The sequence below is a fragment of the Acomys russatus genome, chromosome 19 (genome assembly GCF_903995435.1).
Source record: "Acomys russatus chromosome 19, mAcoRus1.1, whole genome shotgun sequence".
Classification (NCBI taxonomy): Eukaryota; Metazoa; Chordata; class Mammalia; order Rodentia; family Muridae; genus Acomys; species Acomys russatus.
Genome location: NC_067155.1, coordinates 23,730,898 through 23,758,568, shown reverse-complemented (window position 1 = coordinate 23,758,568; position 27,671 = coordinate 23,730,898). Strand labels below are relative to the sequence as shown.

At 44.6% G+C, this 27,671-nt stretch overlaps 1 protein-coding gene across 4 annotated transcripts in view; it reads right to left on the bottom strand.

The window, feature by feature from the left end:
* The window catches only part of Stard13 (StAR related lipid transfer domain containing 13), a 213,665-nt gene that overhangs the window by 136,088 nt on the left and 49,906 nt on the right, over window positions 1–27,671 (bottom strand). The window contains exon 1 of one of the 4 annotated variants that reach the window (XM_051162821.1): window positions 24,238–24,554. The exons of 2 other annotated variants lie outside the window; for them this stretch is intronic. In XM_051162821.1, coding sequence (XP_051018778.1) covers window positions 24,238–24,406 — 169 coding nt within the window. In that variant the 5' untranslated portion in view covers window positions 24,407–24,554. Of the gene's footprint in view, window positions 1–24,237; window positions 24,555–27,671 lie in introns of those variants that run through there. One more of the 4 variants, XM_051162823.1, reaches the window with a different exon arrangement.

The following is a 27,671-nucleotide window of genomic DNA, read 5'->3' as shown; positions in this document are numbered from 1 at the left end:
TCTAAACATTATTTGCGTTTGCCTTTGATAAGGTTTAATTTATAAATTAGTTACACGATGAGATAACAGCTACCAATAAAAATGGAATTGTTATACAATTATCCACTGTAATAAAACTTACGTGACTAGACGTCCTTCCTTCCTTCCTTCCTGGTTTCTTGAGACAGGGTTTCTCTGTGTAACAGCCCTAGCTGTCCTAGACTTGCTTTGTAGAGCAGGCTGGCCTGAAACTCAAGAGACACCTGCCCTGCCTCCAGCGTGCTGAAGGCTTGTGCCACCACGCCTAGCTGAAAGCAGGTTCTTTCAATCTGTATCTCTCAAAGCATTCCATTGAACTTTCACCTCTTTACCGAACGCGCGCGCGCGCGCACTTTATGGAGTTTTGGCACATTCAAACTGCTTGCGTTGAGCCTAACTTTCTCATGCTGCCAGGTCATGGGTGGGAAGGATGACTCGGCATTTTAAGAGCACCGGCTGCTCTGGCAAAGGACCTAGGTTTGGTCCTCCTTTGTCCTAACTGAGACATCCTCTCAGTGGCGTAACAGATGGGGCCATGTAGACCCTGCACCGAGGCCCAGAGAGCACAGAGCAGGACAGCATTGGATTTTAACATGCTTCTCTATTTGAAATGTAGGAACTACTGGTTTCTGGAATCTTCTGTTTAATACTTTTGGATCACAGTTGTCTGGGAATAGCTGACATTGCAAAAGTGGACTTATGAACAAGGAGGGTCTACCATCCATCCACAGATTTTCTGACCCTTTCACGGCGGAGTCGGGGTTCATAATGTCCATGTCACCTTCCTTTAAGAAGGGCAGATGCTGTTCACACTCATGCTGACAATTAGGATGTAATGAAAACACCCCACGAACTCCAGGGCCAGATCATATATTTTCCAGTGGTTCATTCCTGAAAGGAAGCGGGGAGGAGAGCCAACTAAGTGGCCAGCGAGGGCTCCTGTAACCTGCGAGGCAGCAACAGGCTACAGGGGCACCTGGCTGACAGCTGCTTTCACTGCCTGAGCTGGGAGGGAGGGAGGCTTTTGGAGGGTCCCCGATGGCTCCCCGTGAGGAAACAGACCTTATGCAGGACAGACCACTCATGGACCATCTCTTCCAATTCTGGTTCACAGAATCTGTGAGCTCAATAACACGTTTAATATTAAGTCCAGGGTGGTTTCTCGCATAGCTGGACATGCCGCTTGGATCCTACCGTTGCTGCTGAAACGTGCTCCCAGGGAACCTGCCTCATCGGGGATCAGCTCACTGCTGCACATGCGCACACAGGAGGTGCAGAAGATGCGGTTTCTTAGGTGTCTCTCAAGTACTGAGCACTCTCACGGCAGGAAAGAGCACAGAGAAGAATGCTAAGTGTGAGCCTTGAAAGAACACTCCCGTGGTTAAGGTGTGGACCCTAAGCAGCAGTTCTGAGGGGGCTAGGAGCAGCCCTCCCTCGGGTACCACCTACAGTGGCCCCTACATAGCTCTTCCTACTCAGAGAATGAGTGCGGCTGTGACCTGCCTAAGGAGGGAGCCATTGACTCAACAGACCCCACTACTCTACAGACAGACCTGTCTTAACGAAAGGCTAAAATGGCCTGTGCTTGAGGAAAGTGGTGACAAGCTGCTGTCAGGACAAGAGGAAAGCGACTGGAGTGTGCTGAGAAAATGGTACCGAGTGCTAATGGTAGAGAGGCTGCAGTGCACACTGGGTAATTCAGCAGCTTCTGTGTATCGTCAGGCGAGCTGTTCAAATTCTCTAATGTGCCTGCCTCTCCCTTGAAGCATACAAACTCTGTCGCTCCAAAGGCTCTTCAGCCATCTCATTTAATTTGGATTTAACCTGCAGTTAGACTCAAAATACAAATTAAAATTCGGTTAGAGCAGGAAAACCCCATATTAACAGCTCTCATGAAAATCCTGTAGGAATATTTTTCTTCTGTATCGGCATCAGCAGGACGGCTTGCCTGAGGCTAATAGGTATAATTTCATACTTCATAACATATTTAAACATCTTGAAAGGACTTCTGAAAGAGTTCACATTTGAAAGTCTTCATAAAATGCTGACTAACTTTGCAAATTGGTAAATAAGAGCAGGTTCCTATAGGGACATTTGTTTATTGGTGTATTTACAAATTAATCTTATAGTTTCCAGCTATTTCAAGTAAGTTGGGCCAATTTTGCTGGTGCTTTGGTTTATTCACATACACATCCTTAGATTTATTTAACTTTATTTTTTGCATAGAAGTGTTTTGCTGCATGAAGTGCCCATGAAGCCAGAAGAAGGCATCAGATCCCCTGCAGCTATAGTTGCCGCCATCTTGTGGTTGCTGGGAACTGCTAAATCACCTCTCTAGCCCCTATTTATTGCCTCTTTTTTTTGGGGGGGGGGCTGGTTTCAAGACAGGGTTTCCCTGTGTAGCCTTGGTTGTCCTAGACTGGCTTTGTAGACCAGGCTGGCCTCAAACTCACAGCGATCCACTTGCCTCTGCCTCCTGAGTGCTGGGATTAAAAGTGTGTGCTACCACGCCCGGCCCGATTTATTGCCACAGTTCAGATCCATTTTCTCATGATATTTGAGCCGAGCAGTGGCGGATCAATGTGACCAGCAATGACAGTGGCCGTTAGCAATGGAAGAACACAGGCTTTGGTCACACACAGGTCAGCTTCTGGCTTTGCTGGTTGTTTGAGCTTGAACCTGACACATGACTTGAACCTCCTTCATAAAGGAGGCTTAGATAAGATGGCTATTTACCATGCCTAGACAGGACCATGCTTATGAAATACACGCCCAGTCCATTAACTTGACAATGTCATTTGCGTGTGCCCGGATCCACCCTGCTAAGGTCTTTCAATTCCTTGTCCACTCCAACACTTTTACTTGTCCTCCCTTATGAACTCATGTAGTCACCAGCCTCATCATGTTCATTGCACTGAATTTAGCCCACAGTACAGATTTTACTCAAACCATACATTTTGGCCATCCTGCCATCCTGCTGTGGGAACACCCTGCGATCTTTGGCCGGTGTCAATACAGCTATTTCCCGTAGCTCAGCCCAGTGACCTTTCACCTTTACCTCTTCACTTTGGTGACTGTGCACACTTCTACCTCAACGATGCCTGTTGTATTAGTCCATTAGTCACCAGGAACCATATCCTCCCACGAATTGTCTATGCTCAGGGCACCTTACATGCCTTATCTCACTTGGTGGCAATCTCCTTGAGAGCAGTAATCCCTTTGTGTGGCTATTGCATCAGGCAGGGCATACCAGTCAACATCTTGTACATAGTTAACTCTGGTCAAGAGGGTTCTAAAATACTTCGTGTGGAAAATGAAATAGGGTTTGCAGGACTATGTGTGACATGTCTGTCCTCAGGTGCAGAGGCTATTTTGAAATGTTCTAGGAACTTAAAAAAGGTAGAGCTGGAGGAAATAGGTCAGTGGACAAAGGACCCAGGGGCATGTTATCTCTGGGCCATTCCTGTCCTTCCCTGTTTCCTGTTCTGACTGAATGGCTTTCCTCAGCCACAAGCTATAGACACTGTGACATTCCCCCCTTATAACAAGCCCTGAAATGTGGAGCCCAAGTCAATCATTTTTCCATTAAGTTGTTTCTCTTGGTTATTTCATTGCAGTGTGATAATTACTACACCCTCCAACAGTATACAAGATACAGAAAACAATTACATTTTGTGCTCATTACTGAAACGACTAAAATGGATCTCATGAGAAGCTGTTCCATGCTAACCCTTCCAGGAGGAATACAAACGCTAGTTTAGCGACACTGTCTGCACGGAGGTGAGCTGTCTAGTGAGGGTAGGCTCTGAGTCTTCAAGGATACTATGCTTTTCAAAGAAGTGAGGGCAGTCCATCTCTCTGGACTGGAGCCCAGTTACCTAGATTCTAAGGAAGACATATGACCAATGGATGGGGCACAATCTTCGGAAGCCTTCATCTGAGGGATGTCCTGACAGCTGGGAAGGAGCAATCTTTCCATGTCCTCCAGTAATGCCAGAATAGATGCTTTCTGCAAAATGGCTGGAGGTTGAAGTCATACAACAACAAGACACACAGCAAAGAGAGCAACAAACCAACCATCTGCCATTGTATTCCACACTCCCTCCATGACTGCCTGACTCCATGATCTCCAACACTGGGAACACGGCATGAAACCCATCCCAGGTTCACCTAGACAGTGATGTGGATGGCTTATTACAAACCAAAGCACTTGGCTCAAAGTAGGCATTTTATAAGCCATTTTGAGTGAGTGAGTAGCTACGTACCCTATCCAAAAATGAGAGGACAATAAACAAACTTCATTTCTTGGTAAGCCAGTGGAGTGGGTTACAACACAGATAGTCCATGTTTTGAGTTTAGCAGAACTTGGTAAACACACAAGACTTAAAAGGCTGCCTTTGAAAACAAGCCAAGGGGATTCTAGGCTTTGAAGATGCATTGTTGATGCTAGCCGGGAATTCTCTTCTCTTTTAGCTACTTGAAAGTGGGGTACAGCAGATGCGACACCCTTCCCTTGCTCTGATCCTACCAAATAGTACTTGAGTTCTAAACCAACTAGGTAAATATTTTAAGGGGGTGCATTTGAGGAAATTAGGTTTCATCTACGAACCATTCTCAAATGTTAAGTATTCATCTGTTGTCTTCACATTTCATCTGTTGTCGTCATGTCAGAGCTGAAGTTTAGCTCTGCACTTACAAGGTCTAAGCACAAAAACATTGCCAATTTTAACTATTTACTATTTATTTAGCTATTACTTTCAGAGACAAATCCATTCGACTAGAAAATTCCTTCCTTAAAAGTGCAATTTCTAAATTGTTCTTGTACTCGTTTTTCTTCCTCTGGGGGCATTTCACACAGGTTAACTTTAGGTCTCCCGTGACTGGGGTCTGAAGTCCACCATATCTAACTATGAACAGCCTCGCTTTCGACCTACGATGTAAACAGCTAATCCACAGTAGAACAGGCCTTATAGCTTATTGTTAGTGTCATATTTTCTTTTCTTTTTACATTACATCCATATGTGTGCAGGCTCTGCACTGAGTAATTTGCACAAATGGGAATACTTCATTCTCACGATTGCACAGAGTGGCCGTAATTATTATTCTGTGTAGTCTGGGTGTGGAGACAAATGTGCAAGGATCACGGGACGCACTAAGGTTTGGATTTGAACTCCTGTCTTGAGAATCACATCTTGAGGCTGACGTATAAGCAACACATACTGCCTACGAACCGAAAATCTCAGAAAAGGTTCAGCCTCTCAGAGCTGCGTGATAAATCAAGGTTCTGAAGTCTTCATAACACCCAAGGCAAATTAGCAACATCAATCACTAACATGCTAATTTATTTAAATGGCTATCTACCAGGCAGAGCCAGCAACTTAGTGTTCCAACAAGACAATGGCTGTTAGGAAACCCAGAGGCACCAAGCATCTCTGCGGATGTGAAGGGTTGCTGTTCTCAACAGTAGGGAAGAAGTCAGTGAAGTCCCGGGGTTCACTCGTGGCCAAGTAAACGGTTTTGGCAAGGCACCAGTTTAGGTATTCCTCCACCAAACAGTCCCCTTCGGTCTTCATGCATGGCCTCCTTCCAATTCTACTCCACTCAGGATACACAACCTTTCCGAACCATGGCCAATGCACAGGTTGATAAGCCCTTTTTAAAGACTTCATTCTTGCTAAACAGATACTGTCTCCTGAAATCCAGCCAGGTCAGGCATGCAAATAGTTAAAGCAAACAAAATAACTCTGATATGAAAACAGAGTACGTAATGAGAGGCACCTACACAGTGGGTGTTTGCTGCCTTCCAGTCTTCTTTCCTGAGACCTGAGCTAGGAGTACAGCATGAAGGCATCAAACCATCAGGGAGTGTGGTACCAGCCTCCTTTTGTCCCTCCAAAGTCCTATAAAGCAACTGTGCCTGAGGGCCTCCAGCTTGGATGGCCTTGGCTGCCTATCATTAAGCAAGGAACAGGTAACTGCACAAAATCTAGCCTTGGGCAGTAAGCTGGCCTTCCCGAAGCCCGCCTTCACTCTGCCCTGTCACAGCCCCTCAAGCTGTGACGCAGGATCTTCCACTTTAAAAGGTTTTGCTTTGCTCATGGCTACAGGAAATTATTCATTAAGGATGAAACAATGCTTACTCAAGTCAAAGTACAAAATAACATTCTTGACTCTTCGGAGCTCATGAAAAACGAGAGGGGAAATTAGAATTTGCAACGACCTCAGTGAGCGACACTATTACTCATAGCACATCAAGTCTATAAAACAATTTTTTAAAAAGCTGAGGATTAATAGACTTGGGAGCCAGTGTGAAACCTACCAAAGCGAGAGTGGCGTGGGGAGCACTGGGAATCACTATTTTTGGAAGAGAAGCAAGTTTGTGCTTAACCCAGGACAGCAAAGAATGGAGCCTCGCTCTACCGGGTTTCAGTGTCTGGGTCCATCCAGTCATCCCTACAGCGGAGACCCAGGTGCAGAAGCATCCCAGAGCTGGAGCGCCACAGTCATCTCAGCTAATTTCTCATTCACCATCTGCCTCTGGAATACTGCTGACAGGCAGGAGCTCATCTTCCCATGTCGTTAACAGCCACCCCCCCCCCCCCCCCCCCCCCCCCCGCCACCCCCCCCGCTACCCCCCCCCGCTCCCGCCCCTCCCCGCTTCTGCCCCCCCACTCCTCCGCCCCCCCTTTGCCTCCCCCTCCCGTGCCCCACGCTGCTCCCAGAGCACCGGGAGGAGAAATGAGGGCACTGGGGACTCCTCCTTAAGACAGAGCTAGCCTAGAACCCAGGCCTCCCGCCTCCCCGAGCTTGCCTCACTGGTGGAGGCTTTCCTCCCAAAACATCCTCCTAGAGGTTCACTCCACTCCTTTGTTTCCCACCCCGGTGGATGTTTCGTGGCTACGTGTAGCTTGTGTTTGGAAGACAGACATTCCTTAATGCTGTCTTTCGCTTTAAAACCTTGACTAGTCTAGAAAAATGTCCAACTGCATGCAGTGCGTGCGCACTGCGGCCAAACACCACCCACCCCTCTCCCAGTTAACACTCTCCCCTGACTCCCCTGAGTGCTCCCCAGCACAGCCAGCTCCCCAGTCTCCTAACATAAACAGCAAGTTGTGCAGCAAGAGAGGAGGTCTGTTTATTATTTTTTGACCCTGTTTTGCTTCTGGCAAAGTTTCACAAACAGCCAAAGCTGGCAGAGTGCGGGTTGTTTCTTCTGACAGAAGCTATGGCTTCTGTTCGGCAGCTACCGCAGGGACTATTCTGGTCTAAGGTTGGAGTTGTCCAAAGTGCTGGGGTGGGGGAGAGGGGTGTGTGGGGAGGTGTACGACACGGGGGCGGGACAAGGGGGATGATGAAAAGGCTCATATAAACCAGGACCTCATTTTAAACTCGCTCTTTCTTGGAATTACAGGGCTGAGGATTTTGAAGCCACTGTCCCCAGAGCAGGCCCAATACAAGACCAGCTCCTGTCTGAAAAGACCCACTGTGGAGGTGTGTGGGTCGAGCCTTGGAGGCCTCGGGAAGTGTGGGGGAGGCTGCAAACTTCACCCAGGCATTTTCTAGGGAGAAAGGCTTCATTTTAAAGGGCCGGAAGTGGGGAAGTTAGGGTAAGGGTGGAGAAAAATCTTTCCTTTCCCTCTTTTTGGGCCAGGGCCTACCTAACCACGCTAAATTCCGGCCTCTGGCAAGAAATCCTGGGGCCCTGACATTTACTTTGGACACAGAGTTCTTGATAAAGAGCAGCCAGCTTTGGAAAGGCAGTGGGAGGGCAGTGGGAGGGCGTTGGTACAGGATCCTCACAAGCAGCTGGTTGTAGCTACAGTGTTCTCCAGCTATAGGGGGCAGGGGTGGGGGGTGGTGGTGGGGTGGGGGTGGGAGGGAGCCAACTGTGTCTATAATGACAGAAAAGAAACCATCTTTGGGCCCGAGGAAACAATGCCTGCCTATAATTAGGAGAAGGAGAAGGGCGGGGGCGGGGGGGGGATGGGGGGGCGGCAGTGGCGAGCAACATGGGCTCCTAGCTCATCCAGGCTTGAGTTCAGAGTGCAGCTCCAGTACTCACTGGCTGTGGGACATCAGGAAAGTTCATGTAACACTCTTGGGGCCTTTGTTTACTCACCTAAGAAAGGGACAAGGTGAGCCTAAGGCGTGAGGCTAGATTATGCCTATTTTCCAGATGAGTAATTGCAGGTCTTAATGAAAACGCAACAGGAGGACTATATCCAACTATGCAAGATTCCTTTAAACCAGTTGGTAGATTATCCTGGGCAAGGCTCTAGAAAGCCGAAGACTACTGCTGCTAGATGTGTGCGCCATGCATGCCTTTAATCTCAGCCCTCCGGAGGCAGAGGCAGGTGGTTCTCTGTGAGTTCAAGGCCAGCCTGGTCTACAAAGTCCAGAAGAGCCAAGGCTACACAGAGAAACCTTGTCTCAAAAAACAAACATACTGCTGCTCTGCTTAAAAGTGATACACACTCTAATGCTTAAGAAGTACGATGAGGGGCTGGAGAGATGGCTCAGAGGTTAAGAGCACTGGCTGCTCTTCTAGAGGTCCTGAGTTCAAGTCCCAGCAACCATATGGTGGCTCACAACCATCTATATAATGAGATCTGGTGTCCTCTTCTGGCGTGCAGGTGTACACGAAGGCAGAACATTGTATACATAATAAATAAATAAATCTTAAAAAAAAAAAAAAAGAAGTATGATGTGAAATACAAAGACCAACTGGTTAACCCAGGCCTGACTATTTCATCTTCGTACATACAGATGTTAATAAACATTGCAGGGCACTTGTCTCTACAAGTGGGACCCTAAACTTTTTTACTGGCCTGATGTCATGGAAATGTGAGGCAGGGCTCACCCCAGGCTCCGGGTCCACCTGCAAGGCTCTGACAGACTGAGAAAGAGTGACTGACTGGTGATGAGCTGAAAAGAACTTGTCTGCACCCTATGTGGTTCCTAGTATTACATAACAAAGCAGTAGACTTTAGTGCCTAGAAGTTACAGTGTCCAGGCTGGGCTCTGAAAAGGTAACCAATAATGAAGGGACCAAAGAGTCAGGAAAAAGAAGACAGAAGGAAACAGAAATAGAAGAGCCTCCTGCAGAAGGGAGCTGCAAAGCTGGAGGGGAGGAAGGAAGAAAAAGTGGACGAGGAACAGTTTCTCTCCTAGTAGTTAATGTTTTACCGCTGCAGCTGTCAGTGCTGGCTTCCCTATTCCACCAGGTGAATTCATATAGAGTGTGCCACAGAACCAATCAGGGAAGTGCGCTTTTCCACTCCTCAGACTTCCATTTGCAAAGCAGTGATCTGGGGAAAATGAGACCAGGGACATTTAAACCCGACATGGGGCAGCAGTGCCCCCTCCTAGATGATACAGGCTAACAAGGAAAAAAAGCACCAGCACTGGGAGTGAGCTACCTCTTTGGGGGCTGTTGGTCAGTGGCGTCGCACTGGCCCCCCAAACACTGCAGGCGATTGCCAGTGCTACTGGTTACTGTCCATAACTTGACCCCACTGCTGAAGACACTACACACTTGAGTTCTAGACTAGGAAGCTCTGCCCTATGTCCTAGCTTTCAGAAGTATTTCAAAATAGGAACATTTATTTATGGTTTGTCATGTCTCAGAAAAGCATATTGTAGGGAGCAAGGCCTCCTAATCAGTGACAGTGGAACCAGTCCACATGTGCACGCATTCACACGTAGACGTTCAATGAGACAATGCGCTTGGAATTGCTCCCCCAACTATCAAGCCACAAAGCGGGGGTTACTCAGCCTTCCAGGGTTCATTATATGCCACACGTAGATGTCAAATACTGCATTCTATAAAGCAGGGTTCTGCAAGGTTCAAAATTAACACTGTGCTATAATGCATGCAGAAGGTGGTACTTACTGTTCTGTTCCTAGGGACATCTATCTAGAGGGGATTAAACGTTTATATTTTCTGCCGGGCGTGGTGACACACACCTTTAATCCCAGCACTTGGGAGGCAGAGGCAGGCAGATCACTGTGAGTTTGAGGCCAGCCTGGTCTACAAAGCGAGTCTAGGAGAGCCAAGGCTACACAGAGAAACCCTGCCTCAAAAAACAAACAAAACAAAACAAAAGTTTATATTTTCTACAAAATCAATGAGTGTTATCTGTCAAAAAAATGTCAATACATTTACTTCTAAGAATGAATCTCAACAACTATCTTATTCTTGTTGTTTCATCTTCATAGCTGAAGGAGTCAATAAATAAAGAGATAGTCTTCAATTAACAGGGATGAAGCCATTAAGAGAAATGAGCTATTAAAAATTTTAAAGAACTTATTAGAATTAGCATGGAAAACAGAGAGCTTAGTTTTTAATTTGTCATCTAGGCCAAAGTCTCTGCTGACTATACATTAAGCAGGGGACCAATAGCTAGGGTTTAAGGAAAAAAAAAAAAAAACTGCAAAAATTAAACAGCAAAAGCTCTAAACCATCCTCCAATCGATGGACGAACTGATGAACTGACTAGCCGATTTCAAAAGAGATATGGATGGCCAATAAATACTTGAAAAAAACATTCAATATCCTCAACCACCAGGGATTCGCACAGTGAAACAGCTCTGAGATTCCATCCAAGGCCAGGAGGAGTGGCTCTCGTCAAGAAAAACGAATGGCATGTGCGGAGAGGCGAACCCTTTCTTACCGCTGCAGTCGCTATGTAAGTCAGTTTGGAGAACCTTCCAGAGACTACAGATAGAACTGCCATGTGACTCTATGGTCACAGTCCAAAGGGCTCCATGTGTGCATAGAGCAGAGGTACTTCACAGACATGAAAAGAGGAAACCGGTCTAGACATCCATTAATAAATGAATGAATAGTGAAAACAGGCTACACCTACACAATGGATTTATTTTTACTCAGCTGAAATGACACATAAAGTTGTGACATTTGCAAGAAAATGGATAAAACTGAAAATCATACAATTAAGCAAAATAAGCCAGAGTCAGAAAAATCCCATGTTTTTCCTTTTATGGTACCTAGATTTAAAGGTATGTGTGAGCATGTGCATGTGTGCCCATGTGCTGGTAGTTTTATGTCAACTTGACACAAGCTAAAGTCATCTGAGAGGAAGCCTCAGTTTAAAAAAAAAAAAATGCTTCCATAAGAATGGGGCTGTTGGCAAGACTGTAGGGCACTTTCTTAATTAGTGATTGATGGAGAGGAGCCCAGCCCATTGTGGGTGGGGCCATCCCCTGGTCCTGGGTTCTATGAAAGAGCAGGCTGAGCAAGCCTTGCGGAGCAAGCCATAGCAGCACCCTCCATGGCCTCTGCATCAGCTCCTGCTGCAGGCTCCTGCCCGTCAGTGACTTCTTTTGATGAGTTACTGTGATATGGAAGTGTAAGTTGAATAAACCCTTTCCCTCCCAAGTTGCTTTGATTGTGATGTCATCATATCAATAGTAACCTTGACTAAGACAGCATGTGCATGTATATGTGTGTGAAAGGCAGTGCATGTACACGTGCGTGTGCATGTGTGTATGCGGGACTGTGTAAACATGTGCGTGTGTGTGCATGTGTATATGTGTGTACACTTGTATGTGTGATGTATGTACAGTGTGTGCATGTGTATGTGTGAGTGTATTTTGTGTGCTTGTGTGTATGTGTGTGTGTATGAGTGTATGTTTGCATGTATGTGAGCTGAAACTACAGATTAGCCCACAGGAGGAGGGGGACAAGATCTTCAGGAAGGCAAGACACAGAGAGAGCAGTGCAACACATGTGATCAGACAGCAGGAGGGGGGACCTCACTGGGAAGAGGAAGAAAAACAACTTGGTGAGGGAAAAGGACGGAGCGGAGGACAAGGGGGGGGGGGGGGACAAATGACAGCAAATTGTAATGATGCTTACGCAGGAAGATGACAAGCTGAAACCTGCTGCTTTTATGCTGGCTTAAAAATTAATAAAAAATAAATGAATTTTAAAAAGTGAAGCTTACGTTTATTTTTGCATGTTCTTTCCCAGGTATTTTTTTACAGGAACATTTGGAGTTGGAAAGTTCCTGTAAGATTAAAAGCCTGAGAGCTCTGTCAGTTCAGGAAATCACACCAACTTGGAAGGAGGGGGGCAGGTAAATTTTAAAGATGTATTCTTCATCCTTTGTCTTCAACTCAGAGCCACTGTTCACAGGGTTCTCCTCTGAAAACACGGGGTGCAGACTGAGTGGAAATGCTTCGGACCAGAAGTATCTCAGATTTCCATTCATTTTGCAGGGTTTGAAATATTCATGTATGCATCATGAGATATCTTTGGGGACTGGGCCTCGGCTTTAGCGCACGAAAGATTCATTTATGTTTCTTCTGCTGGATGGCGGTCTTATACAATGTGTTCAGTGAACAGCCACATTGACGGCATCCTGCCACCCGAGGTCAGGGGAGGAATTTTCCACTTGTACTCAATGAGCTTCAGATCCTGGGACCATTTCAGATTTCAAACCTTTGGATTAGGGGTGCTTAGTGTGATTGCATGAGGAAAGAAGCAACTAGTCACGGAGACTTATAGATACACGATAATTAAAATGGCCTTTTCCTTCAATGAATTATAACAGATGGAACTGGAAAATATATACCTGGTCAAGGTTTTAGTCTGAACTATGTCTTCCTCAAATGTGTATGCTGATGTCCTAAGCCCCAGGGCCTTGGGATATGACTATAATGCGAGATGGGCTTGACAGTAAACATAAAATGAGATAGCAAAGGGACTCTGGTCCAATCTGACGGTTGTCTTAATAAGACAAGATTAGAATACAGGCAGACAGGGATGATGTTATAAAGGCTGAGGTTGGAGATGGTCATCTAGAAGCTAAGAGACCTGAGAGAAAGCACTTTGCTCACAGATTTCTAGACTCCAGAATGGTGAGAGAACAAATTTCTACTGTCTAAGTGGCCCAGTCTGTGGTTCTTGGTTATGGCAGCCTCCCGGCCATCCCCAAATGAATACAGTCTATTAGCAGCAGTGGCAGCAATGGCAGTGGCAGCAGCAGCAGCAGCATATTCTATAAGTTTATATGACTCATGGTACTAATCCTTATGTATAGCTTTTCCCAACACCAGTTACAAAGGGATGTATTTACAGCTTGAGTTTTGTAAGAGGGAATTAGGTCCAGAAGACTCACACTATCCCTTATCCAGGTTGGGTGAGCTTCCTGCTGCAGACCCTGCATACCCTGGAGGGGTATCAGTGGTTGTGCATTAAAAGATCTTTATTAAAGAATGCTGCAATTTACCCCTAGATGCCCATGCACAGAATCTCACTGTTACTGATGAGTGATCCCCACCCCCCACCCTCCCCAGGCCTTGATCTGAGTTTTCTCTTCTGTCAGCCCTTCACTCTGTCACAGCACCATTCCTGGAGCTTCCTGATCTCTCCCAGCCTTAGAATTCATCACCACGCGATGTCAAAAGTTAGGGACACTTAGAATCAAATACCACTGCTGCTGTCACTACCCAGGAGGGAGGCCCAGAGGCTTTGTTATTGTCTGCCGGGATGGAACCTGGTTTGCAGTAGTCATTTCAGACCAGTTCAGAGCACTGGAGAAAGAACCACTACTTAGCAAAGAAAACTACAATTGGGAGAGGTAACAGTTTTTGCTATACTTAAAAAAGGAGAGAGAGAGAGAGAGAGAGAGAGAGAGAGAGAGAGAGAGAGAGAGAGAGAGAGGAGTGGGGAGAGAAGGAAAGGGAGAGGAGGGAGAGGAGAAAGAAAAGAAAGAAGGAAGGAAGAAAGGAAGGAGAGAGAGGCAGAGACAGAGAGACAGAGATCCTACAAAATTCTTGTTTTATAACTCAAAATTTAGGACAGGCACTCTTTGAGAACACACAAAACTGTGACATTGTGTGTGACTGCCATAGTCACCACGGCATGTCCTTTGACCGTAACTTGCCACTTCTTAGTACATGGATGTTCCATACAGATTTTCTTATAGCAGACGTCTACTATGCACCAGGCACGATGCTCTGCGGTTAGTATGCCCTCATTTAATCCTTTCAGTAAGTTAGCTGCAGGTTGGAGCTTCACTCTGTCTACCCGAACCCGTAAGAAGCCTTATCATGGTCACTGTTCTGGGAAAGTGTAAGAGGAGCGATTCAACGCAAGGTACATAACCCCAAACCCGCAAGGGTGCCAGACTCCAGGTGTTGAAAGCTTGGGGGCTTACATTGAGTGGATGGGAGAGCTCAGAGGAGCTCCTGTGAAAGCAAAGCCTTCGAAAGCGTCTTCAGGACGTCCTGTAAGGCCGACTCCTGTGCTTTCTTGCCAAGGTTTTTCCCAGCCTTCTTCTAGGAAGCCAGCCATAAAAACATCTAAGCAGCTTTGTCTGCCACACAACGCAGACCTGGAAGCACAGCAGGTGCATGGGTTTGCACGGAGGAAGGAGGGTCTCGGACCTTTTGACCCATGGCACTAATGGCAGAGAAGGAGGCAGTCTGATGACCACAGATAAGATAATCAAGAACGGTTTACAGAAGTCCCCTGGACAAGGGCTTTGGAGTGGATTTCATCATCTATTTTGAGAGATGAATTTAATAGGAAATATTCTGTGTCTCACAAAGTGTTGGGTGGGTTCCTTATAGTTCTCTCTTAAGAATTCCAGTTTGGAGCCGGAGAGATGGCTCAGAGGTCAAGAGCACTGACTGCTTTTCCAGAGGTCCTGAGTTCAATTCCCAGCAACCACATGGTGGATCACAACCATCTATAATGAGATTTGATGCCCTCTTCTGGCCTATCGGTATACCTGCAGGCAGAGCACTGTACACATAATAAATAAGTGAATCTTTAAGGAAAACAAAAAGAACTCCAGTTTGGTGAGATGGCTCTATGGTCAAGAACAGTAGCTGTTCTTGTAAAGGACCTGTGTTCTTTTGCCAATACCCATATGGTGGCTCACAGCCATCTGTAACTGCAGTCCCAGGGGATCCTCTGGCCTCCATTGGCATGGCAAACACATAGCACAAATGCATACATGCAGGCAACACATCCATATACATAAAAGAAAAGCAAAAGGGAGGGCTGGAGAGATGGCTCAGCGGTTAAGAGCACTGTCTGCGCTTCCAGAGGTCCTAAGTTCAATTCCCAGCAACCACATGGTGGCTCACAACCATCTATACTGGTATCTGATGCCCTCTTCTGGCCTGCAGGTGTACATGCAGACAGAGCACTCACACATAAAATAAATAATCTTTTAAAACAAACAAAAACCAAAACAAAACAAAACCCAAAAAAACCCAAAGCAAAAAGGATGCCAGCTTTGTTTGGATAGGTGCACTTGGAAAATCAATGCTAGGTTAGAACTTAAACTATTGTAAAAAATTTCATATAAGAGGAAGATAGGACTTTATAGCTATACAATCGGTCCTTGGTATATTATTTTGTGAATCAAATGTAAGTGAAGAGCCACTGTTCACTTACAGAAACTGAATACTAATCAAAGGCTCTTACCATTCTTATGTGTGGTGTTTCAAAATTAACCCAGAAGGGGAATGTACCCCAAAAGACTGATGCGAGTCAGATACATGGTGACTGGCTAATTCCTCTTTACGTGATCTCACTCTAGTGGTCACGAGACTGTTTGGCAGGCAGAATAACACAAAGTAGTCAGATCTTAGTCAACCCTGCCTCTGTGAAACCTTTAAAATATATCCCCATACCTTATAAGGAATCATTTGTTAGTACGGCCATATATTTTGGATTTATTCCCATTTGTTTTCTTCATCTAATAAAGCATCATATTCTGTAACTTGAAAGTCATTTTTTCAGTGAAAGTTCTGGCTTAAATTTCTTTAGATATTAAGTTGAGAGAGAGAGAGAGAGAGAGAGAGAGAGAGAGAGAGAGAGAGAGAGAGAGAGAGAATTTCTGTGTCTTTGAACATTGGCACATAAATTTTCACAGCGATGTGTCTCATTTTTCACTGATTGCTATGGTCTGATATACTTTATAAAAGAGCCTGAGGCCAGCTAGGAAGATATTTCCTGTGTTCCTTTGCAGGATTTTGATATATTGTGAATTTCTGTTTAAAAAAAAAAAAAGGACTGTGCATCATACAAGTGTTCAAATGCTATGTCTTTGACAACAGAGGGAAATATATTAAGAATGTATCTGGAAGCTTCCTGGGAATATGCAAGTTGCTTATAAACTCAGTTCAACAGATCTTACTAATCAAAATGACCTATATTCTGTCTAGTTCACTCTCTTCCACTGTTGAGAACACTTTCTCCTCCTTTACACAGAGGGCCTTGAGATCACGAAGGGCCCATCCATTCAGTGCATCCAAAGAGAGTTCTGGAACATGACGTCAGAAAGTGAAAAGTGCCACCCATTAGTGTCTGGCTTCAGTGAGTTGTCTGCCACCTAAAGCGAAGGAAAGTTGGATACTGCTTAAGGGCACCCTGCAGCTTCCCTGTGGGTCCTAGAATATTGTCAGTTAACCACAGAAATGCCTGACCCCTCTCCGAACTCACCCAAGACTTCCATTAGACCACAGGTTAGACCAACTCAAAGCCGGAAAGCAGCCCTTTCCCACTTCAGGCGATCAGTACTTAGGTTTTACTTCTCTGGGACTAGCTGTACCTTCGTGGTAATCAGTAACTACCTTTGCAGTAATTAGACTCAGAACAGAATCTTCATTTCATCATTTTAATTTAAAAACAAAACAAAACAAAAGATGGCCACTTGGCTTCTACCCTGTTGAATTCTCTTTTCTCTCTCTCTTTTTAGTTTATCTGTTTTGACTTTCTTTTTTTCTCCTTGTTTTGTTTGTTTGTTTTTCCTCCCCACCCCCAAATGGGGGTTTCTCTGTATAACTGCCTTGGCTGTCCTGGAACTCACTCAGTCTGGCCTCGAACTCAGAGACCTGCCTCTGCCTCCCTGAGTGCTGAGATTAAAGGCATCTACCACCACGACCGACTCAATGTTTTGTTTGTTCCAAAGAGAGAAAATGAAATTAGGGGGTGGTAGGGAGAGGTGGGACAGGATCTAAGAGGAGTTTAGGGAAGGCCAAAAAAACATGATGAAAATATACTATATAAAAAATGTTTTTTAAATGTGGAATCAGCTATTTTTCTCTAACAAAAAAATTGCAATATCACCCTCCCAAAATAAAACTTCTAACCAGGTACTGCCTGATTCATACCAGAAACACAAAGAGAATTATCTGAACAAACCGCAGGCCACGTATTTTCCTCAATCAGTATTTCCACCCCATCCCAGAGAGCCTTGGTTTTGGAAGATGCCACTTTCTGGTATCTGGTGGGACGTGGTTTCATGACGAAAACTGGCAGTTTAAACAAATGTAAGCTGCTTTCTACAGCAGAGTTTCTCTGAGCCTTCATGGTGTGTAAAGCTTCAAGAAAGAGAAGAAGACACATCATTTCCCAAATTACTTAACTACATTAGTATTTCCTGCTGGAATACCCATCTAGTGTGGTTCCTGTCCTACAGTGATGACCTGGGGGCTTGCATGAGGTCTCCGTGCTGGTTTTTAAACTGTCTGTTAGGCACAGAAGACTCATCCATTCCCCCCTCTCCCAGATACTTTCTCTGAGTTATAACTTGTGGCAGTCCTAAACCCACCTCCAGGTGTAAGAAATTAATGCGGCCCAGAGAGGATGGTTCAGTGGTTATGAGCACTTGTTACTCCTGCAGGAGATTTGGGCTCAGTTCCCAGCAGCAACGTGGTGGCTCACAATAGTCCACGACTCCAGTTTCTGGGAAGCTGATGCCCTCTCCTGCCTCCACAGGTACCAGGCACATATGTGGTATGCAAACATACATGCAGACAAAACACTTCCACACATAAAATAAAGTAAATTTTTTAAAAATGTAAAGGAAGTGACACTGTTGGCGGCATCACTGTGGCAGCGGCTGGACATGGTGCCCAGCAGAGCTCCTTACGAGGGTGCTGTGGGGAACTGCTCCCACAGAGTCTTTAGAGGAAACTATCTTCCAAACAGCAAGTCCCAGGAGAAGCTTATGATCTGGTACAGCCTCTTTTGGTTGTGTTTTCTTCCTTATACATTTATGGATATACATAGTGAATTTGAAGCCGAAGTCCAATTTGTGGCCCATTTTTAATAACTATTTAGGGGATTGTATATTTTACACTTCTGTGTAATAATGCTTTTTTATTTTATCTTATATATTAACTAGTGTTTTTCTTCCTGTTGGGTTTTTTTTTTTTTTTTCCTTTTAAGATCTTACTGAGTTGCATATTCTTCTACAAGCTACCCACACTAACATATGATGCCTTTCCCCACACCAACTCATGTTCTAACTGTCCCCAGGGAAACGTCAAATAATTTTCAATTTGATTTGCATTGTGTTCAAATACCTAGTGTGTGATTCATGGTTGGCTTTGTCTTCTTGTGTAGTCTTTGTTGGCGTCTCATAACTAGCTGCGTACCTTGGCTAAATGACATTTCCCTGTTGAAGCCCCAGCCCCACCTTCCCCTTTATAGGAGATTTATTGACGTTCACTTGTCATTTGCTCAGTTATTTCGGATCACCAGTTGACATTCGCTGGGACCACCAATGTCGGGTTGTGGGGGTGGGATGTAATCTGTGCTTCTATCTCGGCCCCTAAGTAAGTTATCTAGAAAAATGAGCACTCTTACTTTTTAAGAGCTGGCCACTACTTGTGAATTTTACTAGGAATTAAAGTACAGTTGGTGAGGGATAGAAAAGATAAAAGAATGTAACATGAATATATCAATAAAAAATTAAAAAAAAATAAAATTCTGAATGGAAATCAATTAAAAAAAAATAGAGAGAAGATAAGAGAATAAACCCTTCTTTTAAGTACTGCCACAGAATCCAGATTTGAGAAGTGCTTGGATGTGAGTTGTGTTTCTGGAATCAGACAGTAGGAGCAGCAACCTGCAGCTATGGGCACATGCCGTTACGTTCATATGGGGATCTCTCTTTCCCTAAGTTCTTCCTGGGGTACACTTGTCGACTCCTCACGTTTTTCTTTTTACTATACAGGGAGGCTTTAAACATTACCGGGAGTTGTTTGGCCTAAGCCCCTGACCTGTTTGCCTGTGACTTTGGTTAAATAGTACCCTTTCTGAACAGGCCCTCTAGTCACCCACACTGAAGAAAAACAGGCTCTGATTTAGAAAATATGACTCGTGCCAATTGCTACACTCTCTTTTTTTTTTCAGGGATCTTGAGCCACATGGATGGCAATGGCGATGGCTGTGTTTGCTGTCCTCTGTACTTCCTTTGTGCTTTTGCCAACACATTCACCCTCTTATTCAGAAAGTAGTTGGGTATGAAAGGACCAAACATTTCAGAGGAACACATGATCGTTTAATTTAGGCTGACACTACCCAGTTGGTGGGGGTGGGGGTGGGGGGTTCTCACTCACCAGGGATGGGCAATGCTCACCACTTAGGTTGGGCAAATTCCCAAGATGCCATTTGACAGAGTAATGAGGGAGAGAGACTATTCACTCACACCCGCTTGAATTAGCTGGGGACTGAAACAAATTCCACTTGAGTGCTGTGTCTCTTTAAAGATTATCTTAGATTAAAGGTCAAGGAAAAGTGGAAGGGCCCAACATCCACTACTTTCCCTAGCAGTGAGATTTTCCAATTTCTCTTTCTTATCAAGCAAAGAAACCTTGTGGTGAGCACAGGGCCACACACAGACACAGCCAAGCCACTATACCCCTATATTGGTCGCACAGGACAACAGCTTCATATGAAGGCCAGGACTCCTGAGGGAAAAAAAAGTTTCTCTATAATTACAGTAATTACAACATTTAAATAGACCACAGACCGCGCATGCTCAGGGTCTTAGGACATGAATAACAAAATCACTCAGGTCAGGCCTACACAGGCAGATGCTGAGGGTCGCTAAGGATGATGGGAGGAAGAGTCACCAACAGGTGATTTGCCCACCTCAGACCTGAAGGGACCTTTGCAGAGAGCTTAATCCAAACCCTTACTGTATGAAATAAATTCCTGAGAAGTTGTGTTTCCCGAAATACTGGAGCATTTAATAGTAAGGGCAGAATAAAACCTGAACTTGCTTCCCTGCTTTCTTCAGGAAAGTTAGAAGCCACTGCTTGACTCCACATGGCGGACACTGTGGCTCTTTTACGGGTTTTCTCAAGTCGGATTTAAGTCCTTCTATTCATTCTACTCATAGCCAAAGAATTCCTGACACGAACACAGACAATCCTAGACTATGAAAATGGAAATCGTGGGCATGATCACAGTCTGTCCATATTGCTCACCCAGAAGCAAAGGTCCAGTGATGACTGGGAAACTGCCACTATGGAGAGAAGGAGCTCAGCCTGGGGCCCTGACTCTTTTTCCTTTCATTGGTAGATTTTACTAAAATCTGGGCCATATCATGATGGGTTTTTGAGAATTTCAAGTAAAATTCATAATAGATTAAAAAAAAAAAAGACAATTATGGATCTGCTTTGATTTAGCTTATTCAAATAGCATGTGCACAGGTGTGAAAACACGATGTTTCGATAGCCTGAGGTAGCAACATTGGAAGTCTGATTTTTCTATGACACCTAGATTATGGTAGCTACATTTTAAATAGGAAATATGGTATAGACCCACAATGGAATACTACCTAGCATTCAGATGGAACCAAATTGTGTGAAAATGCAGCAATTCAGACGAACCTAAATGGCAGTGGGTCAGAGGAAATCATCCAGTCACAGAAGACAAATACTGTGTGAGCCTACATATTGAAGGTGTGTGGTTAGCCAAGCGCATGGAGACCAGAAACAAGATGCTGGTCAGCAGGGGTTCTGGCAAGACGTGAAAGCAGTGGATATAGACAGTAACAGTGGCTGTAGACACCATGATAAAGATGGCTGCCATGGTAAGTTTAAGTTGTATATATTTCACTATAATGAAAATTAGAAAACAAGTCCAGTTTGACCTAACTAGACCCTCACGGCCACGTCCTCTTTTCTCTCTACCCACAGTGCCCCCTAGTGAGGAGGATAACTAGTGAGGCCCTCACGAGGGCCAATATTCCTTCCTTTCTATTTCTCCCACAACAATTTCCCAACTTGTTCAAGTAAGAACAGGTTGGAGGGGCAGAGTCTGGAGCAGTGTGACTTCTGGAGGGTTCTCACTCTGCTATACGGCACCCAGCTTTGTTTGTTTGTTTGTTTTTGTTTTTAGAGACAGGTTTCTCTGTGTAGCCTTGGCTCACAGTTTGTAGACTCAGTTTGTAGACCAGGTTGGCCTCAAACTCACAGCCATCCACCTGTCTCTGCCTCCCAAGTGCTGAGATTAAAGGTGTGCACCACCATGCCCGGCTTTTTTTTTTTTTTTAAGATTTATTTATTTATTATTTATTTAGTCTTCTGCCTGTATGTATGCCTGCACACCAGAAGAAGGCATTAGATCTCATTCTTGATGGTTGTGAGCCACCATGTGGTTGTCAGAAACTGAACTCAGGGCCTTTGTAAGAGCAGGCAGTGCTCTTAACCTCTGAGTCGTCTCTCCAGCCCTGATGGCACCCAACTTTTAACTTCTCTCTTTTTAGCTAGAACTAACTTCAGAGCAATCGTGTAAAATGATGTGTGCATGTTTTGGAGTGTGCCTCAAGACAAGCAAGCCTGGATTCATCTCGGGCTTGGGTAACAGTTCTGAGCTCAAGCATCATCAAAGGGTTCCATTATTTCTTTCTCTCCCTTGTTTTCCTTCCTATCTGCCGCTGAATCATGTCCCCACCATTCAATGATTAGCTCACTAGAATGAGGTCATCGGCGAGCAACTTACTGGTCTCTGTACTCTTCCTACAAGCCACAAGAAATCATAGTCATGGTGTTGCACATGATGTTGACACAATGCAAAACTTCCTTTGGAAGATCGAAAGGAGAACGCTGTGATTTTACTGCTGTGGCTGACATTTCCAGGTGCTGATATACAAACATAATACTTATGTTAACTTTATAGGCACTTGACTTTAATTGGATGATTAAACGTTGTTAGTAACATATCTTGGAATCCTATACTACTAGGTACTAACCGTTCAAACATTCCAAAACTCACAGGATGCTGCTCCCACTACGGAAACAAAACCTAATCAGAATCACACCGAGAGTAGCCAGCTGGGATGTGTAAAGGAGCCCTTGCTGTCTTTAGTTAGATGGTCGTTGGTGTGTTATAGAACCCAAACCACATCACAGGTCCAGCACTGTATCTAGCATTCGTTATAAGTAAAAAAATCAAAACATGGTACAGAGCATTGAGGAGCATGAGTCTCAGATTTGTGTCCAAATGGCAGCTCCACTGTGCAACCCTCAACAGCACGAGCTTCTGCTTTCTCATCTTCACAATGGCTCCAAAGTGGCACCGAACTATAAGCGCTCTTTTGAGAGAAAAATAAACCAGCATTCACAGTTCTCATAGCCTGATATGTTGCAAGTGCTCCATTAATGTTCTGTGCTGTGAGAACAAACCAATCTATCAATATAGTAAATCTGATAAAAGTCACCTGTGTCTGCTCACTAAACATTGTATAATATTAACCCATAATGTTTCTGAATCACTAAAGGGTAGGAATTCTTTCCTGTTTCCTAACTGTAGTTTTTAACTTTTAGGAACCCATTGATACCAATCATCCCATTACCCCATATAAAACAAAGGGGCCCGTCACACTTTCTAATTATGCAAACAAACAAACAAAAAAAAAAAAAAAAAAAAAAAACCAGAGATACAGTGCTCATATGTAAGAATCACCTGCGTTCAATGGCAACTCAACAAAAACAACCATTATCCCAAAATAACATAAATCAATGACTGATAATACATACAAAGAGGACTGGAAGGACGTTTCAGCTAGGTCTACATGCTATTTCTAATATGATAAGCTCTTCCTATGCACATGGAGGGACAAGTACAGCCTGCAGACGACAGATTCCAATCACTAAGTCCCTGTGTCCATAGGATCATATACCTAATGCCCCACCCCCATCCCCCACCCCCACCACGGTGAGATGTTTCTAAACCGAAATCGGAGCTGGTTCTTATTCCCAGTTGAATGTATCTTTAAATCGAGCCACAGGGAACACTTTTGCTTCTATTCAAGTGTGACTTGCACACAGAGTCCATGGAGTGACTTAATATCCTTCCTGAAATCAGACTGGTATGCAGCCCCAGGACCCTTCACACATAGCCAGTTCCTGAACCTTGACAAACAAATGCCTATTTCCAAGGAAACAATCTCATTAAATGCCGCCGCTAGAATATGTATTGTTCCTTTTGGAGACATTACAGTAAGATCTTTTAAGATTACAGACCTTAACTTCCCCTCTAAAATTCAATATAATCTCAAATTGATTTATCTAAGTGGGAGCTGTATTTTCATAATAGCTCTTGAAATTCCTGGTAGGGCCAATGTTAATGATTTGGTTAGGTGTGTGGTCAGGAGGTAGGTGGCTATTTACTGGCTCTGGATAGATGTGTCTGTCTTTTAAAGGGTCACCAGTTTCCTTCACAGTCTTTGGATATGTCCCATACAGAGCATGCTTTAAGCTTTAAGGCTTAAAAAAAAAATCATGTTTTATTAATGTTCAGGGTAAAAGAGTTTTTAATTTTCCCCCCTTGAGAATAAAAAAGGATCACTTAACAGCCTTGTAACCAATACTGTCCCCCTTTCCTTAGGAAGCCAGTGCTCTTAAGTGTGTAGTCACAGGCTCTGTTTTGAGGTCAAGAGTCACATTTATCCTTTAGCGAGAAAACTGTATCAACAAATCAGTGGTGACTGTCCACGCGCACACACAGACAGGAAGAGAATGTAACTCAAGTTGTCAGTGGCGGTTAAGCTTAGAGTCTCACTGTTCCCCTTCAGTGACGATGTCCTACAAACTACGTTAGTCCCAGATCTCTAATTAAATAAACAAGTGTCCTCCTTTAAATGTGACCAGAGTATGACTTTACCTGAGGAAAAGCTCCCCAAGACACACACTGAGTAAACCTTACTCATTTCTTCTGTTGACACGGAGAGGATTTGGAACGCATGATTCATGTGAGTTATGCGGCGCTCGGTGCTGTCACAGACTGCTTAAAACTGAAGGCTAAAGTTATCTGGAAGAGTTCCACGCAGCGTGGCGTGGGAATCCGTGCGGTGTACAGCGCGAACACTAATTTTATATACGCAGCACAAGACAGAGCCAACAGAAATAAGCGGCACCTTGGCAGTGGCCGCAACTCACCTTGCTGAATTTTAGTCACTAGGTGATGGCGTGCTAGGATCCGGCTCATCCTGTAAGGAGAGCGCCTGGCAGTCTGATCAAATCGCAAGTACATCTCCTGGCTCTCAGGTGTCATGGCATTGAGATAGCAGCAGCCTGCAGCCGGGGGCCTGGGCACCTGGCTGAACATTTCGGGAGAGTTTCCACTTCCACCTCAGCTGCCCGTGGCTCTCCGCAGCTGTCTCCAGCCTCGGTCAAAGGCACTCAGCCCCAGGAGAGAGCCAAAGACCCAGCGATTTTTAAAAAGAAAAAGCCACAACTCAGAATTCCAAGCCTCCGGGGCCCTCATGTGACCTCGGGAGCCAATCAAAGCGGGAGGAAAGAGTACTGGGCGTGTTCCGTCAACCCCAAGCCGGGCCGGGCGGCTGTACCAACAGCTGAGGGCTTCCTCACTGTACTTCAAGCTAATAGAGGGTTGGGAGTGCCCTGGGGCTGACAAACACGCCCCCGCCAGAACCCCAGAACTGAGAGAGGAGAAGGGTCACAGAGAAAACAGGAGGGGCCAAATAGGCTGTGGCATAGGAACCTTTCAGGTTATGAAAGTTAGAGAAAGCTTTTCGGCTTTCCTTAAAGCTAGCTGCAACTAGGCTTAAAAACAAACAAACAAAGGTGACTGTGTTACGGGCCTTAAAATAAACCATTTCAAAAAAAGCACGGGGCGCTGGGTATAAAATGCTAGCCTTTATTACAGCTTAATTAATAAAATAAATTTCCAAAGAAAAAAGAAACGTTTTAATCCTATGTTGACACCGGAGGTAAATACTCTCCAATCAACCTTCGATGGAGCATCCAGCGCTCTTACAGAAAAGATCTAAAAAGACGACCAGAGCACCCAGCCTTGCTCCTTTAATTTGTCTACTTCCCCGATTTTTAATCACCACTAAACAAATGAAAAGCACTGGTTACAATGAAGCCACTGCCAAGAATCACTGCACAGGATGCAGGTGTCCTTGCAGACTGGGGATAGACAACCTGCTGGTCCACAGGGGGTGCTTGTAAATGCTTATAGTAAGTGGCCACATGCACAGGGTCTCAATTTAAAAAGAAAAAGAAGCATCTTGCCCAGGTCCGCTAATTCTGTTAACTAACACAGATAATTAACATGGTAATTAAATTAGGTCTCTTTCATGTAACATTTTCTTGTTATATATAAAGAAGCTACTTTCCACAAACTGAATTGACAAGGAGAAGAAGAAGAAGAAGAAGAAGAAGAAGAAGAAGAAGAAGAAGAAGAAGGAGAAGGAGAAGGAGAAGGAGAAGGAGAAGGAGAAGGAGAAGGAGAAGGAGAAGGAGAAGGAGAAGGAGAAGGAGAAGGAGAAGGAGAAGAAGAAGAAATAAATTGCACCTTAGCATCAAAAAAGAAAAAGAAGCTACAAGTGGTGGCAGGTGACTTTAATCTCAGCACTCAAGAGGTAGAGGCAAGCAGATCTCTTGTGAGTTCCCTAAAAATTGAGTTCCAGGGCAGCCAGGGCTACTCAGAGAAACTGGAGAGAAAGAGAGAGAGAGAGAGAGAGAGAGAAACACAATGGCATTTGAACAACAGTATTTCTGGCTCTCAGAGTGATGTTAGCAAGCCAGACATAGCCAGAGAGATTGGCTTAAAATAAAAACCAAGACCAAAAAAATCCCAAAATAAACAATAGAAAGAGTCTGGGAATTCTGACAGGAGAAGCTGGGGAGAGCTCTCTTTGCAGGAGGGTCCTGTACTTATATGCATGCAGTCTAGGAACCAGAGTGTGTAGTCAAAGTCACATTTAGTCGGCCTGATGATAGCTGAGGAACCATATGGAAGCAGTAAGAATTTCTCCTCCCCGTTTTTTTCTCTATAGAAGTGTTTGATGTCAAACAAACAAAAAAGCTCACAGAAGGCTTACAGAGTTGTAAGCCTGGAGCGGAATGAATAAAGTTCTCCGGATTGAGAAGCTCACGCACAGGTTGTTTTTACTTTTGGCTGACTCGAAATGTAGCCTAGCTACTAACTAGACATTTGCAGTTAAAAGTTTAACAGGGAGCTGGTTAAGAACACTGGCTGCCCTTCCAGAGGACGTGAGTTGGACTCCCAGCACCCACAAAGCTGTTCACAGCTGCCTCTAATTCTAGTTCCAGGGATCCAACACCCTCTTCTGGTGTTTGTGGGTACTGCACCCGTGTGGTGCACCTACGTGCGCACAGGCATATACACAGAAATAAATATTTTTTTAAAGTTTGAGACTCCAGTTAAGAGCTCACTTCTCCTTACTGTTGCTACATACTGCTGCTCATCAGCATTTGGTGCCTTTCCTTGAGCAAAGTTTTGCTGCCTTGATTTTATATCATTCTCTCATGGCAATAGCGAAAGTGCTTCAGCTGGTGATGATGCAAAGAGAGGCGAGCTAGTTTCCAGGTACAAAAAGAAAAAAAGTTATAGGATCAGCTCATGGGCTTTGTAATTGGGATTACTGTAGAAGGCTAGATATATGTAAGGCTTGCCATGTCAGGAGCCTGGCCTGGACAGTAAAAATGTTAAACTCTGTGACACAGCATCAGATGCCATTAGCCAAGCTCACAGAATCAGCACTGGCTGCTGTAGAACTGCCATGCTACTGCCAGCTACTTTGGGCATGCCTGAAAGGACTGACAGTTCAACAGGGGGTGGGGGAAGTGCGGGAATGAGAGAGGGTGGGGGGTGGGGGGGAGAGGTGGGGGGCATCAAGCCAGATGTGAGTAGTTATCACTTTTTCACTGAACCAGGATAGAAGAAGGTGGAGGAAGAGAGAAAGAAGGGCATGCGGTTTAGAAATATTCTTTGTGTTCCAAGAAGCTAAGTAAAGGCAGGAAATAGTGTGTAGTCATTTTATACCTATGAGTAACCCTTAAAGGCTGGGCATCTCAAGTACCAGTGGCAGCTCATTGCTTTCTTGCTTACATTTTAAAGATAAATGGAATGATTCTTCCTCAGAAGCACTATAGTTAAAAAAAAAAAAAAAAAAAAAAAAGAGGGAGGGGGGACGGGACAATGTTGTCCTGTCTCCTTGTTTGTGTAATGAGGAAATGCACTTTGAGAGAGCCTAGGTTACCTTACTCTGAAAATATCAAGATTATAACTATGTATTATTTGGCATATAAACACATTAGCACGAAAACACATGGTGTGGATGGGCCACAGTGAGCACAAACTCAATTTGAAGAGGTGGTGAGGGAATGGATCCTTGATTGAAAGAAATATAACTTAGAATAAAGACTGACATCACCAAAGCCAGCCTTGTTTTAACAAGATCATCCAAAGATACGAGCCTCGTGTCCTCCGTGCCATGTGCAACGCCCAGGCTCTAATATACAAGGACCTCAGTAAACTCATTGCTCTGCCAAATGACAGTGGGGTAGAACGATTTCCTCAGTGTGTCACCACATTCTTG